Source organism: Phoenix dactylifera, unplaced genomic scaffold (assembly GCF_009389715.1).
Source record: "Phoenix dactylifera cultivar Barhee BC4 unplaced genomic scaffold, palm_55x_up_171113_PBpolish2nd_filt_p 000445F, whole genome shotgun sequence".
In the NCBI taxonomy this organism is placed as follows: Eukaryota; Viridiplantae; Streptophyta; class Magnoliopsida; order Arecales; family Arecaceae; genus Phoenix; species Phoenix dactylifera.
Window position 1 is genome coordinate 172,555 of NW_024067878.1, and position 17,076 is coordinate 189,630.

Sequence of the window (17,076 nt, forward strand, 5' to 3'; positions counted from 1 at the left end):
CGAGAGCCAACTCTTACAAGAAAATCAGAGAGCAAGTTTTCAAAGCATGGTGCTCGAGTCGACTCCAACTATTCACGAGCCGACTCTTACAGAAAAAATAGAGAACGAATTTTCAAGCTACAGTGCATGAGTCGACTCCTAGAAGTTTTGAGCCGTCTCCCGCAAATTGAAGCTGCAAAGTAATTTCTTCGGCACAGTGGCCGAGTCGACTCTAACTATTCATGAGTCGACTCCTACAGAAAAAGGCCGAGAACAATTTTGCACAAACCAAAACATGAGCCGACTCCGAAATTGCTCAAGCCGTCTCCTGGAGAATAGCTGGTAGTTTATATTTGAAAATGCCATGGGCGAGCCGACTCTCGATTTCTTCGAGCCGACTCTTACAGGATCGACAAAGAGCCTATTTGTAAGAATCCGATTTTAAGTCGACTCCAGAGTTTTATGAGACGTCTCTTGTTTCAGCCAAGCCGACTCCAAGACGGACGAGTTGACTCCGATCGCAACGGATATTTTGTCAGGACGCGTAGTTTTGTCAGAACGACTCTTTTTTTCTCTCTAACGGCTAGTTTTCGAGGAGATAAGTTATAAAAGGATGTTCTAAGTATTAACCAAACAGAGAGAGAAGATCCATTGAGAGCATCCAAGTCAATCAACCACCAAAGAAGAGTTAGAGCCATTCAAAGCGAAAAAGAAGAGTTATTGCATCCCAAGCGATTTCAGAGCACTCCTCACATTAAAGGCTCATTGAAGTGATCCTCAACTACAAGCGCATTCAAGATAGGATCCAGCAAAGGAGAAGCAAAGTCTTCCACCGGCAAAATCTATTTGAAGGCTCCTTTCTTTACATTCTGCTTATATTGCTATATCTGCTTATCTAGAAGCTTGTAATCTTTAAACGTTATTTCTCTAATTATTTTTTACTTGATTCAATCAAGAGATTAAATCAAAGGGTTAAGGTTTGTTGGTGAGCCCGTAAAACCAACGGGATTGTTTATGAGCCCGAGAAATCAAACGAAGAGGTTTTAGTCGGTGAGCCAGGAAAAATCAACTAGGTTCGTTGTGATCTTGCGAAAACAACAAGTTGGGTTGTGAGCTTCTAAAACAACTGGGCTGTAATCTTGAGATTATAGTGAACTCCCAAGAGAAGCTTGGGGAGTGGATGTAGGAGTAAGAGTTGGCTCTGAACCACTATAAAAACCTTGTGTTTGTGTGGTGATCTATCATGCTTTACTTCTTTACTGCTTTCTTATAGATTACTCAATTACATTTGCTTAAAATCAAGAAAACTTTCATTAATCATATTAGATAAAATTTGAAGAATCCGGTTTTAATTAGAACCCAATTCACCCCTCCCCCCTCCCCTCTTGGGTTGTCTTCTGGGCAACAGTTGGAGAGATCTCATTGGATATAGGATTTGAAAGCAAGAAATGGGGATTATTTGTGTGCACATTTTTCTTTAAAATAAACCATACTAATAATTGTTATATGATAAATTTTTTTGTATAAATTAATTAATATTCTATAGGTAGGTAAATTTGACAGAGCCATGGAACTTCTAATGCTCCTTTTTCTATAAATATATATAAATGAAAAAAAAAAATCAAACAACTTATCCATTAGACTAAAGACCAATTAGAAGTCCCTCGCATTTTAGAAATTTTGATGTTGGTCATTATATTTATTGTGAATAAAGAAGATAAAGCATTTTATTGTTCATATTAGCATAGAGCTCTTAGATTGAATACCTCACCGGTCTCAAAATGAAAAATTGATGTTGGTCAAGTTCACTTGTTATAATCATAAATAAAAATTATTAGGTGCATTACCCTCTAAATTGTTGTACTCTTTTTTTGGGAAAATCATTTGATCTTTATCCTTAACCATCAAAATGAGTAAACTGTAGCTCGATGTGTAATTTGCTTGCTAGGTGAAACAATATATCATTTTCAAAAGACCAGTGAGGTATTCAATCTAAGAGAACTATGCCAATATAAACAATAAATGCTTTATCTTCTTTAGTCACAATAAGTATAATGAGTTTTACTTCATTACATTCTCGTAATATATGCTTCATGGCCCTATAATCTTTGCTGCTTGCTTTCAAATTTATGTTCTTTTACCATAAAAGTCACACATTATCTCCTTTTCCGGTCAATTAATATTTCCCTGATTTATACTAAGGACCACTACTTTTTGTTATTTCACCTTCTTCCTATTTAAATAACATGACATTATACTTTCTCACCATTTTTATCAAACAGTGTACAACTTTCAATTAGGACCTTGAAGCAGCACACACTTTAGGGAGCCTAATCCTGCTAGACTTTGCCAAACTAAGTGACAATTTCAACAAACAAAGGTAGCATGCCTTTGGTTCTCCAACTCCAAAACATGTAACATCTCCATACCAACAAAAGGGAAAAAAAAAATGTAGCACCTCAGCAATTCATTCACCTTCCATTCCTTTCAACCATTCATAAGATAGACCAAAATTTTCACTTTGGATAAGACCCAAAGCCACACCTATTCACCGGTGCAGGTCGAAATGGGCAGTACACCAATGTCGATGAAAGGCTGTGAAGTGGCAGCAGATGCAACGAGTATTTGAGGGATGTGGTTTCATACATGGGTAGTGTGGATTTGATAGAAAATAACCGTGCTTGAAGGAACCTACATTTCCTAAGAAACCTGACACATTGGGACCCTGTGCTTGTAACCATAGAGAACATAAACTTGTGGGGTAATATGATGCAAACATCAAACTCACCAGTTGAGACAGACCAAACATCATTCCCACATGATGTGAAATTACTTTCATTATCTGCCATTCTTTAGCATTGTTAGCTGTTCCACTGTTAATAAGACCTATGACAATGTGATGTTTGGTCATAAAATTTGCTGCAGGACTACAAGCTGTGATCAAATAGTAATTTATATCTCAACTTGCACTTCTCTGACAAGCCAGGTGAGCTAGATTTCTTCAAAAAACTGATGAGTCGCAAGGTTTATATGAAAATTAATGATTCATGCTTTCCTACACAATCAGAACAGCGTCCATATATACAACATTCAAATTTAGCAAAAAAGTTCTGGATCCCTGCTACTGGACAACCAATCGTTAAGAAAAATTAAGAGAATTCCTGCTTCAACAAACCAGCTTTTATGCAGGAATTCCTGCCCACACAGAATTCTCCTAAAAGCCCACAAGCAGCAAGGATGAGGAGAATTCGGATGCTCCTTTAGGATCTACAAGTGCGGAAGATCTCAGCTCGCATTACATCAATTGGTGTGTGATCAAGTGTGTAACGCTCGGGGCCGAGATAGACGCCTGTCTTTTCCAGAAGAGTCAAAGCCTCTTCCCTGCCATATCTTGAAGAATAGAGCTTCAAGTACTCGATGTCCTGCATGGTCGAAAATAACAATTGTGGCTGAAGGACATGGAAAGACTATCACAATCTGCAAAATATTTCTAAAATGCCTACTTATGTACTATATTTGTTTGAAAGGATCATAATTGTTCATTTTTAATGTGAGTATTCAACAATCATTGCATAAACAAAGTTGACATGGATAGAAGCTTATTTGGAATAATGTCTAATTTGGCTTAAGGTCTACAACATGCACAAGTACACAAGCACACTCAAGAAGATGCTGACATGCATGCAAATGTAAACACGAACTCACCGACCAGCCCACCCAAGCAACAAAACCAAAACCATTTTTCATCAAGTGTGAGCTACATGGACATGAGAGCATGCAATATGTACCCTCCAAATGCGCTGACCAGTATCAAGAAAAAACAGGCCTCCTGGTGGTGGATGGAACTAATTCCAAACATCAAAAGATATGCAGATCTCAAGGGAGAAGCACATCGAGCAAAAGATGAAGACTACTTGTAGATAAAAAAAGCTTCAATTCAACTCCCTCTTTGTTTAACCGTGAAGGTTTAGTGCTAAAAGTATATGGAAAGAATATATGAAGGACCCAAATGTCAAGGAAGTTCAAAAGCTTGAACTTCAGCGAAGAGGGCATATTCAACTATAAGCATGAAGCTCTCTTGAGAAAAACTTCTTGTTATCTTAAATGAAAAAGTTCAAACAAATGCCTTGATACAGGAAAATTGCTGGTTAAAGTACATATAATGGACCTGGAACAAGAGTTGCAAGATGGAATCAGAAAAATTCTGAGATGTCCAAACCAGAGGAAAATACGAGCATGGTTAGTCCAAAAATTTACCTATCTGGATTGGCATATCAATTATGATTAGAGAATGGCAACCCAAGAATGTTAACCAGGTGACAAATGAATGAAACACTTTTCCCTCACTGGTACACCATATTTAGAGTAGAAACAGGGACTTGTATAAGTTTACTTTCACTAAGGCCCAGTCCTGTACATGAGTGAATAACATTTAAGATAACCTTAGGCTAAAGCCAAAACAATGTCATAGCATGATATTCTAGTATAGAATATCCTTCTCTATTGAATGATAACAAGAATGAAATCATGATACAGAACATAATATACACAACAAATAAATTATTTGCTTGGAAAAAAAAACCAACTAGCCTGTCCCATGACTGATACCTGCATGCCACTGAGAATTCGCTCTAGCCTGGCTGACGCAACTGGTTCTGGTGATGAAGAAAACACTTCACCAGGATAAAATAAAACTCCATCACCTGGGGGAAGGCCACGTCGAAATCTTATCTGCATCATTAGTTGCATTAAAATCTGTTAATAAATGCTACCATATTTGACCCTTTCTCAATGTTCAAACGGCAAGTAAATGAGAAGATAACAGCAATGCAAGGAGACTATATACGACTTTCTCAAAGAATGTAAAAGGGATAGGGAGAGAAACAGATTTATCACAAACAAGAGCACGAAGATTGAAGATGATAAGATGAAAGCAAAATAAGTAGCAAGATGAAATGTTTACAGAAGCAATTCAAGAAAAATTACAACCAAATAAACTAATGGTGTATTTGGTTTAAAATATCGAAAACTTACCTCAGCACTAGCCACCGTCGACTTCTCATAACAGTTGGCACCCCAATATAAGAACCCTGTGCTGCCCTCTTTCCAGACTCTCCACATCACTGCACGGTGTTGGGTGCCTCGCATGCCAAGATGCCAGTTTGGGTGGGGATCGGAAGGCCCCATGCACACATAAGTCCACCACTCCTGCATGGAGAATGGTGATTCAACTATGGATACATACAGATTATTATAGAAATATCAAAGATGTGTACAATCCCATGGATGGTAGCTACTATATTAGTGTACAAGCCAAAGATTTCCTATGAAACTAACACAGCAAAAACAAAAAGATGGTCTTACGTGACACATCAGCACTTTAGTTAACCATGCATAATTCAAGATCTATCCAAACTTCAGTATCAAGTACTAGAATGCAGATGGATAGTACTCATGAGAGCTGTATACAGGACAATGACAGAACTTATCACACGAACAACATGTGAGCAATCATTCATAGTCACCACTCGGCTGTATAACTCGTTAAAAAATAATGGAGTGTAGAGTAAATCATATGAACTGACAATTTGTTAGTCAATGTTGATTGTACAAGTACAAGAAAAAAATGCAGAACACAATCACTAGAGTTAAGTAAGAAATCATAGATTCATAGGTTACAAATGCTATATACATCTTGAGACTAACAACATGTGAGCAATCATTCATAGTCACCACTCGGCTGTATAACTCGTTAAAAAATAATGGAGTGTAGAGTAAATCATATGAACTGACAATTTGTTAGTCAATGTTGATTGTACAAGTACAAGAAAAAAATGCAGAACACAATCACTAGAGTTAAGTAAGAAATCATAGATTCATAGGTTACAAATGCTATATACATCTTGAGACTAAGATGGTCCCTACTTACCAATGAGAAGGGGGAAGAATCACCTATCCCTACACAACAAGTATAATACACATTGTGAGCACTATGCGTGCTCCAGAAACTCTTTTCTTTATCCCGGCTACATGATATGAAACCAATGAGAGAAAGTTACAATAGTTTTCAAGCTCTATGTACTTATTTTCAGTTTTTTCTTTGCGTATGTGTGTGTTTTGGTGGGTTTTTTTTTTTTTTTTGGGGGGGGGGGGGGGGGGGGGGGTCGCAATGCTCAACCTGTTTAAGACATTTAACTTGATTCAACCTATTGTAGGTTAGGTTAGGTTACCTATTTAATAAAATATTTTGTTTTATTTAGAAATATAGGATTTGTGGTTTAGGCATTTTCTACTGAAAGGATAAGACTTTTTTTATATTAAAAAAAAACTGTTAAAGACTCGCGTTACACATCAGTTTAAAGTACAAATATAATATTTAATCTTGGATACCAATTTAACTATTTAATATAAAATATCTAATTTTCTTTTTTCCCCTCCATTTTCTTAATTCTATCTTGAATTTGCTGGAACTGAATTCCCAATAGCTTCCATTGTTCTCAAAAAAAAATTGAATGCATACATGTTTTAGTCTTAACAAAATGCTTTTGAAAGGCCAGATGTTTCAAGTTTTGGACAAAAATTCAATAACATGGAGAAGTGCAAGTGGAAGTTCATTTAACAACCCTCATAAGCAAAATGATGTTGTTAGAATCATAACCATCCATCAAATACTCTACAACTTTCTATTGTTCATGTACATTGCACATGCCAAACACTAACATGACAAAAATCACCAAGCCTTTCCCTGACTGCTCAAAGTCAGCTTTATGATCTCTTACACATTAATTTCTTATTAAATGTTAACTTTGATATTAGCGCAAGATTATCAAACTTCTTGCCTGTAACTTCAATTCCTGATAACTTCGTTCTTCATTTGCTTTTTATTGTAGGAAGAAATTCAAGCATTCTTCCTGAGCGAAGCACCCAAACTGAACCCATTCTCAATTACTATATCCACAGTTGATGCATCTGCAAGGCTTCTTGATTTAGGCACCCTCACCCTATTATTCCTAGTTTTACAACACATTTTCAAATTTGCATCCTTGTTTCTTCCATATTTGTCTTGCTTTATTGGACATTTTTTGTACTCCATTTAAACAATACACTTAGTCAATTTTTAACTCTATTATTTTATCCCATTAAAGTCACCAAGGGATGTGTTGGTTTCATGACACCCTTGAAGCCCTCCATCCATGTAGCATAATTTTATTGGACCAGTTTTCATATTTTATGAATTCTCTTGTGAAAGAATCCAAGATTATGAAATTTACCACACCGATCTCTTTGCCATCAATTTTGACCGATCATCATTTTCATTTCCATTTTCATGGGACAAGTTTACCTGGTACATTGTGTGTGTTCTGCTAATCATGATTGCTTTTACAATGACTTTTAAGGACAGAATGCGTTTATTTAATCGTGTTATGATTTTCAAAGCATGTATTCTCATTATATACTGCATAGCTTATGAAGTATAAATAATTCTAGAAGAAGTAAAAATATATGAATTTATATTGGTTATTAGATACATTTATTTTATTGACATTGAAGACAAGATGAGAATTCTAGAAAGCAAACTGTTCTATAATATCTTCATTTTTACATCTTTGTCATAATTAATGGATCCTTGCTATGTCTAGATCATTCTAGGACATCAACTTAACTCTTCATGTCTTTTTAATGCCTATAATTGGGAATGAAGAATCAAGATGTCATTAATCATGCCCAACGGGAAACTAAGGGAATAAACATGCAGCATCGAGGAGTGGAACCTTGGTTCCTTAAAAGGACATAAAGAGGAAATAAGAGAACATGAAAAAAGGGTAAAATATAAGGCAAGGGACAGGAAACTTCACAACTTCCAAAATTTTCTTGCTGTCTTACGAACTAGATAATGACCTAAAGCAAATGGGAACATTGACAGCAAGCAGCAACCTAAGACCACTCACTAACCAAGGTGGATCCTAATTGGATGTGGAAATGGCAAGATAATGTAGCTCTTGTGCATAAGTAGCTTAACTAAAATACTTCGGAAAAGAGGATGGTTTTTGTGGGCATGTTTTTAGATGGTTAAGTAATTAACATCAATGCTCAAAAAGTACTAGTTGTTCAATCCGGCATAGAGGATTTGTAAATAATAATACTAGATTTCAATTAAGGGTGTCCTTTATCAAAGTTCTTCCCTGCTCCAAAAGTATGACTCCCTTAGCTTGAGTCTTATGACTTTCACACCTATCATCTTGGTGGTGCTATTGCATCAAGCTCTTGATAGAAGACAAGATGAAACCCTTTTATGAATACCAAGAGATGACACAACTAGTTTTGATTGGACAGTATTTCTGTTTAGTTGCCTAGGAGCAACTTCGTGTCAAAACAAACAAAGACCTTAAAATATATGCGCTCACTTCATTTATCAACAAACTGGTGTTTAAAGTCTGAGCTATTAATTCAGTCCCCATTACTCTGACTTGACTGTGCAATCTATAATAGCTCAAAAAAGCTCACAGAATAAATAAAAAAAAAGGACAGCCCCTTCCGGAAAACAAATATCAGATGCAAGGTCCGCCGTACCGGTACCGGTCGGACCGGTACGGTACCGGTCCGGTTCGGTACATACCGGCCGGTACCGGTCCGGTTCGGTACATACCGGCCGGTACCGGTACGGTACCGGTCCGGTTCGGTACATACCGGCCGGTACCGGTACCGTACCGGCCGGTACGCGGTGGTTTCAAAAACCACAACACGAGGCGTTGTGGTTCTAAAAAAAAAATCGTACCGGTGCGAACTGGCCGGTTCGCACCAGTACGAGGCCGGTACCAAGCGGTATCGGCCGGTTCCGACCGGTACAGGCTCCGTACCGGCCGGTTCGGCTAAAAAACCAAAAAATACCGGTTTTCTTGTGGTTCCGGTACCGGTCTAGGACCGGACCGGTACGGCATTCCATGATCTGATGCTTGAGAACCTCAACATGATAAAATTCATGGCAACTTATATTTTAAACTGTTTTTTGAATATAAAATTCAGTTAGCACAATCACCTAAATGGTGTGATTTGCGGCTTAAATTCAAGAACCAATATAATACTGCAGCCAAGCCGGAAACATGGCACATATTATGAGTAATAATAGCACATGTTATGAGTAATAATATAAGACTATTTTCAGATCCAGATACATACTTTTATTGATTTATCCATGTATATTTTCTGTCATTACAAACAGAATCTGTTGTCGGAACGAAAGGGTGCAAGTATGAGGTAATGATGTAGCATGCCCAGGAGCTACTCATGCAGCATCATGTAAAGAGCAAGAAGATGTCAACTATGAAAGGTCATAGCCCACCAATTCTTAGGTTTTATGTGCAATGAAGTGGCTGAGAGCTGTAAGTGATATACATTTCATCAGAATGGAAGTGGAACATAGGACTGCATGATAGATCTCTCACTCATGCATTACAGACAAGTTACAGCTGGACTTTCTGTTTCTTCAGCTGTTTTCTCTCTTAAGCAAAGGTTGGAAAACATAGGGGGAAAAGTTGAGGGACACTTTTTTCATCTCGGGTTCCAACTGTGAGACATTCCTAATGGTTAACTAAAACTGAACAGATCCAGTGGTCTTCAGTGTCATCTTCAACATTCTTGGATGTCTACTCTATTAATGTCGGAGAGATAGAAAAGGTGGGGAAAAACAGTTATCTTTATTATCTACCTATATCTAATTATAACAATATGCATGTTGGTCAAATAAATTAATTTGACTAGTGCACATCTTCAATACTAAATATTAATCATGATCGTCTGGTACATCTAAAATCTACTGTATCAAGCATACATAAACAGTAACCTCGAAGTCCACATCCATCAACCTTCATAATTATTTCTTGATATCCTCAACAAAACTTAGAGGGAAAAAAAACAAATATCTTAGGATGAATGGAAGAAATACAGTGACCATTTCAAAAAGTGTCAACATTTTAATTGCTTAACATCCACACTTTCTGAAGCCAACCTAGACACATGCATCATGTGGCCTGAAATTCAGATAATTCATGATTTTTTCTTAGAAAGTTCCTTGGGTTAGTGACATATTGAAAAAAGGAAATGAAATCTTAATAACCTTAAATAGTTCTCAAAGCATCGCATCAGACTTTCTCTCATTCTGATTTTTGTTGGACTTCTGACCTATAAATCATTTATTTAAATGATTCTTTGCCCTTTTATTTATTTATCTACCCTTTAGGGTTTGATTAGCAAATCCCTAAGATAAACATCTAGGTGTAGATACCATGGCTAAAACTTTGTTCGGAATTCATTTTGTTAAATATCATATATCTCAAGTGTAATAACCACCAACCAACTTAACAAATCTCAATAACTATATATTTTTTTAATCAACACATTTTCTTTGACCTCCTTGTTTCTTCATTCAAACAAATTGTGATAAAAAGATTACATACCATAAGGAAAGATGCTCCAAGTATGAAAGAGGAACTCAACATAATGGACGTTAATACCTCTATAGCATCAAGATTTAACGTTGGTCAAACCAGCAACAACAAAAGAAAACATACAAGAAAGTCTGGAACCTAATTAAACAAAAATAAAACAATGTTCCAGGTCATAAGACCAAACCTAATATATGATAATCAAGCATGGCAACAATGAAGACCAAATTGCATATATCCTCACCTCACCATTGTCTGGCTGTAATTCAGCAACAATATCCTTTACCAAGTCCTCTCGATTGCTAAGAACCCACTCACTGCAAAAAGTTAGTAACAAATTCATTGTGTTATTGTAAACAAATCAATGTTACTTACCTGAGCAGGTGTGCCTTGGATCTTACTACAACATGCAAAATTTCATCATGCATCAACCAAATCGTGGTTTCAACTTATTTATCTGAAGTAGGTGTAGGTGTTGGAGAGGATTTGGTGCAGATACAGGTAAGCAGGTTAGTTAAAAAAAATGAATGAAAAGCTTTGGAAGCAGGTGCACAGACAAGTTTCCAACAAGATGCCAAAGCAGGTGCATCACCCTTAGTGTTGTTCTGCTACTAAGAGTTCCAATTTACAGACTTCAAGTGCTAGTGTCCTAATACTAAGGTTTGAAGTTACAAAGAATATTGACCAACATGCTTTGGCTGATTTTGATCCCCCAAACAACCCAAGCTTAGGATTTCAATTGGATTTAGGCAGAACAGGTGAATTTTGATGATTTCAGTCATCAAAGAAGGAAATGGATTAAGTTTCGTTAATAAACTGTGCCGAATGTCTGACAGAGGTTGACTTGCTCGCTTGTGAGTTGCCAGCTTTGTAGCTGATTACTAACGAGAGGATTGTGACAACCAATATTCCTATTCTTGCTTTTGAAAGAGCTGCTTTTACAAATGAATCAATGGATACTACTGTCAATCAACAATTGCCCATATCATATTGTGGAAGGAAATTGGATTGTTGAGAAATCTGGTTCAGAACCATCGATTGCACATCTAACTAAACAAGATGATTTTGTAAAACGGGATTTTATTATGTTGTGTTAACTCATGTTTCATAAGATGTCAAACCATGTTCAGATAAACCAAGTAGTCATAGAACGTACATTATATAACATGACCTATATGGGACTCATGTTTTATTCAAAATCAATTTACTGAAGGATTTTTTGCATATTACATGCCACCTTATACTTTATTACATATTAAATCCCCTCTTAAAAATCTTGACAAATTAACCCAAATAAGCTTATGCTTTATATCACCGACAATACCCTTTGTTGTTCTGCTCCATTAATTAATCATGGTCAAAGTAACTAGGAGAAAAATGACTTTCTATCCTCTGGTTACCTTCCTCAAAGATAGACGGGTGAATAGGAGGAAGGCGGGGATGGGGAGGAAGAAGACAGGACAGGGAGGCTGCAATGGTGGGGCAGCCTCTACAATAATGGCGGGTGTCATCAGCTTGTCGGAAAGGTAGAGGAAAAAGAATCGAAAGAAGGTTGAAGGGGTAGTGAGGAAAGGGCCACAGCAATTATGGGCATCGTCAACTCGTTGTGGAGGTAGGAAGTGGAGGGGGAGAAGGGCAGGAAGGAGGGGCGATGACGATGCTAGAGGTGGCCCCTGCAGTGGTGGGGCATTGTCAGCTGATCATGGAGGAAGAGGAGAAACAATGGAAGGGGGAAGAGGACAGCATGGAGGGGGCAACAATGATGGTGAGGAAAGTCCCCATGGTGGTAGGGCATTGTCGGCTTATCAGATGTAGAGCAGGAAGAGGAGGAACAATAATTGGCAGAGGGTGGGGAGGGGGCAATGATGATGGTGGAAGCGGCCCCCATGGTGGTGGGGCGTCATCAAGGTAGAGTAAGAGAAGGAAGACCAAAAGAGGGATGGAGGAGGGAGTAGCAGTGATGGTGGGGGCAGCTCCTAAGTGGTTGAATGTAACTAGCTTAACAAAAAAGTTGAGGAAGAAGGGCAGAGTAGGGAGGTGGGGATAGCGGCGACGACAAGGGCAATGGTGGTGGGACATCCTTGACTTGCCATAGGAGGAAGGGAGGAAGAAGGGGATGGTGGGGAGGAGGCAACAACAATGTTGGGCGGTCCCTATAGCAGTGACGATTTTTATTTTTATTTTTATTTTTTTTTGCTAAGATGGGTAACTCATACCTGACGAGTATAGATACACCCAATAAAATCAGAAAAGAATATCTCGGAGTGCCCGGGGCAACTTCCTATCCTCAGCCCATAGGGTACCACCCGCATGGCTGGCCACATAGGCAGCCACCCAATCCATAGCCTCATTGGCTTCGCAAAATACATGCTTGGCCTAGAAGGCCCCTCCATTCCTCGTCATTACCTAGATGTCACGAAGCAACGGATGGTTGCCGCCGGTATCCCTCGAACCTCCTGGATCCAACTGATAACCGTGGCCGAGTCACCCTCTAGGCTGACTGAGCTGGCTCGTAACTCAAGCCGAGCGTGTCGAAGGCCTGCCTAGACAGCCCTTAGCTCCACACCAGGCACGGAGATGTCGAATAGCTGACAACCACCTGCTGCCACTACCCTGGCGTCCGGGTCTCTGATAACAAAACCTACACCTCCCCTCATACCTCTATCGAAGATAGACCCATCAAAAGTTACCTTGAGAAAACTCGAGGGTGGGGGCTCCTAGGTGAAGAACACCGTACGGGTTACTGCCCGAGAAGAATGGGAACCTCAGATGTCCCGAGCTATCAAAGGCCCTTCTAAGGATGAGATATCACTAATTTCCGCTGTCTGCGCTCGGGCGCTCTCCACCATAATATTTAAAACAAGTCCACTATAGCACTTACAATAACAGTTGTTCAATGATCTGTTGATAATCTTAACCTAGAGTGTTGTCGGAGCAAAGTATACTTATCTCTGTTGGGTTGGGTTAAAATGAAAATGAAGTGTAAGCTTGGGTCTGATATGCCAGAAACTCTTTAATAAAATTTCAAAACTAACCTAGAACCAAATCTCCTTCCTTTGCTAACACTCTCCTAACTCGAAAGAAAAAAGGCTTCCATCTCATCTTCATCACCTCCTCGATCTCTCCTCTCCTTCAGCCTCAGCTTTCTTTCTCCGCTTTCTTTCATCCTCTAATTTACCTCCTCCCCCCCCCCCAAAAAAAAAAAAAACCACCTTCACTCTTACCTTTCCCTCCATCAACCCCTTTGCTTCGTCCACCTCCACCTACTCTACTTCTATCTGCTTCATCACTTCACCCATCTTAACCATATATAGTTGTCTTTTTATCAAACCCTTGAAACCCTTCTGCCAACAAGCAAGGAACTAAATAAAAAGTTTCAGTGATAACACTCCAAAAACTTGTTATTATTCAAGTTATATGAAAATAATTTGCATAAAATCAATCACTAAACCCCTTAGCTTTATGTTGGATTATTTTCTTAATTTACATAAGTTGAGAGGATGATATTGCTTATGGGAGATAGGTTGGCCTGTAGCAATATTTTTTAATAAAATTGAGAATTGGATGCAATTTTATTAATTTCAACATGATTACCTATATCCTATGTATAATAGTATAAACAACTTTGATGAAGAATTGCTTTTAATTTATTTTGGAAATCAAAACCTCAGCTATTCTTTTTAGAATCATTTTCATCCACTGCTACCCACAATCAACCTTTGCACTATATTTGGTTCTTGTTCGAGTTGACACTCAGGATAATAGGCTTGGTACTAAGACGCCTCAATTATAATGTTAGTTTCAATTACACCTCAAAATACATGCTACTCTCTCTCTCTCTTACATTCATAATTTTATGCATTAGATTGCCAGCAAGCAATAATTTTATAATCTAAGATCAAATAAATATATTTTAAAATTATGTTTTATTATTTTTAAAGTCTGCTTGGTTTTGATTAACTTTCTAAAATTTTAAATAATTTTAATCTAAATATGTTGAAACCACAAACCTAAAAACAACTCCTGTTCTAAACTAATGTCAAATATGTTTAATTTGCATTCTATAAAATTTCACTTTTTTTATTTTTATGTTTGTTAATTATTTTTAAATAGATACCAATACTGCTAGGATTGTTTAAATATTTCATTTAAAGCTTGTATGCAATTTGATATTGAATTCGCTTAAAAAACATATCAAAGCATGAAAAAGAAACCTTGTCTCATCAATAATTGGTTTCTTTGAGAAAAAAAAATATTATAAAATACTTGAACAAGTCAAACTAGAATGCATGGCAACTAGGTTGTAAATCATGTTCTATATAACTGAATATGCTTTCCGAAGACAACTATTTTCCTTGTAGTGCAAGGGCTACTGACAAGTGTTGTTTTTTTTTTTAAACATAACTTAATCTACTTGTATATGCAGGTGACTTACAAGCACCAAGATCTTTTAATACTAAAGCAAATAACTAAACGTCAGAAACATGTCATAGTTCATGCCTAGAGTTGGATTTTTCAAAAGCTTTGATGCATGGTTTAGTCAACTTGAACATTTTATCCCAAAATATCATATCTGAAAAGCCTTCTAGCAAATCGATTGGGACTTACCACTCCAAGTTGTATGCCATGCAATGTCAGTTTATCTTGCTTCCATAATGGTTCAGAATGGGAAAAAAAGCAGGCGGTCCATTGCACTTCTATGAATAGCTAGTGCCTAGTGGACTGAAGTTTGGAAAAATTCTATCTAGAAAGTCAGGTTCAAAAACAATAGACAATCACTATATGAGAGATTTATATCGAGCTCAAGCATCATTAGTAGACATAGAGAAGGGTCCATCATCTTTGGGAGGAAGAGAAGTATTTTCCCTTGTAGTTGAAGGGTATTGCTATGGTAATTTATTGTGGTTGTTCCATCTGATCAATCCAAAAGTTTAATGAGTAATAGGGGTAAGACACTCCACCAAAAGCCATTAATTGCATCATGAGAAAAGATACATGTTAACATGGCCATAGACAAGGTTTTCATGAAATTACTACAAACTTTAGAGGAAAAAAAAGAAGAGAGCCGAGACAAATACCTTGTGCAAAATATTTGGGTATGAGGACGTAACAGGTTTGGAACTTTGACAAAAGCTTCAAAAGTACTGGAACCAAGATGTGCATCACTAGGGCCTACATCAAAAGCAATCATAAAGAAATGACATTAACACAAAGATGTATTTTCTGATGAAGAACGATACAGAGTATCCTCAAGTTTTAGGGAGAATAAACATTTTAAGAAACTATATTAACATCAACAAGCACATGCAAAAAAAAATATTTGAGGACATTAAAAAAAAGAAAAGAAAAGGAGCAACCTAAGTTATTGACCTCATTTAATTCTACAATGTTTTTATTATCACAAAGATTATATATTATTTATGAGAAATTGCTGAAATGTTGGAACAGATATGGGACGTAACTCAAGAAAAATCATTGGAGTGAAAACTGATCATAGGAACCAATAAAGCAAATGCAAAAAGTATATAAGAAGGCTACAACACACACCAAAGCATGTGCGCGCGCGCCCACACACACACACACATAAGTACAAGAAACTATTTCTCTTGTGTGCGGTAACTACTCGGTTCCGTTGATTCATATACAGAGAATACACGCACACAAATAAATTTAAGTGTGAAGGAACAATTTCTTACATGCAATAACTTCCAGATTCCAGTACTTCTTTTATAGAGAATGATAGACATAGGTTAAATCATGATCTACTGAACCGTCTCGTACCGGCAGGTTCAACCCGTACCGAACCGGTACCGCCCCTGACCAGTCCGGTATAGCCTTAAAACACGGTTCCGGCTCCGAGCGGTTCCACCTTTGTACCGGTGCGAACCGGTCCAGTTCGCACCGATACAAGCCTGGTACCGGTTCGCACAGGTCGCAACGCCCGCGCACGCAGGGCAGCGTGCCTATGCAGGCACGAGCTGGAAACCGCGCTCATGCGCGGTTCCCTAAGAGCGTTTTTCCACACTGGGAACCGCACCCACGCACGGGGTAGCGCGCCTGCAAGAGCGAGAGCGGGGAATCGGGCGCGAGATTCCCTACGCAAGGAACCGCGCCCACGATCGATTCTCCAGTAGGGAATCGCACCCGCGCACGGTTCCCCATGCCCACGGGCGGTTCTCCGCACCGGGCAGCCCGCGTGGGCCATTTAATGCCACAGAGTGAACCGATACCGATGCCCACCGGTACGACGGTACGGTCAATATGGCGGACCTTTGAATTAATCATAAATATTTTGCCAAAATTTATCCTCTCTTCTCTTTGCTTTCCATGTTCTTCATCTCTTATAGGAATAAAGTGATATATCTATTTCATCAGTCATCAGCCAACTTGAAGTTTGAATAAACTTATAAAAAAGGTAGAAACCAAAATAATTGTTAGTAAAATTTAAAATATAATCATCTGGTGAGCTCACATAAAATTTTCAGACATCAATATTCACAATCTTAGGTGTTAGTAGCCTGAAATTATCAGATCTGCTCTTTGTTGAATCTATCAAAATGTCAGTTCTCCTTCCAGACCACAGTCATCTAACATACGGCAAAAATATGGTTAAGTGAATGTTAGGGTATAATTAAGTTTAAATATAAAATAGTAT

The 17,076-nt window shown here is 38.0% G+C and overlaps 1 protein-coding gene across 1 annotated transcript in view; it reads right to left on the reverse strand.

Annotated features, from left to right (window-relative positions):
- Nucleotides 1-2,954: 2,954 nt before the first annotated feature.
- The window catches only part of LOC103713631, a 32,460-nt gene continuing 18,338 nt past the window's right edge, over nucleotides 2,955-17,076 (reverse strand). The window contains exons 12-16 of the mRNA XM_008800632.4: nucleotides 15,500-15,593; nucleotides 10,666-10,738; nucleotides 5,014-5,187; nucleotides 4,588-4,710; nucleotides 2,955-3,401 (exon numbers count right to left, since the gene is read on the reverse strand). Coding sequence (XP_008798854.1) covers nucleotides 3,240-3,401; nucleotides 4,588-4,710; nucleotides 5,014-5,187; nucleotides 10,666-10,738; nucleotides 15,500-15,593 — 626 coding nt within the window. The 3' untranslated portion in view covers nucleotides 2,955-3,239. The remainder of the gene's footprint in view (nucleotides 3,402-4,587; nucleotides 4,711-5,013; nucleotides 5,188-10,665; nucleotides 10,739-15,499; nucleotides 15,594-17,076) is intronic.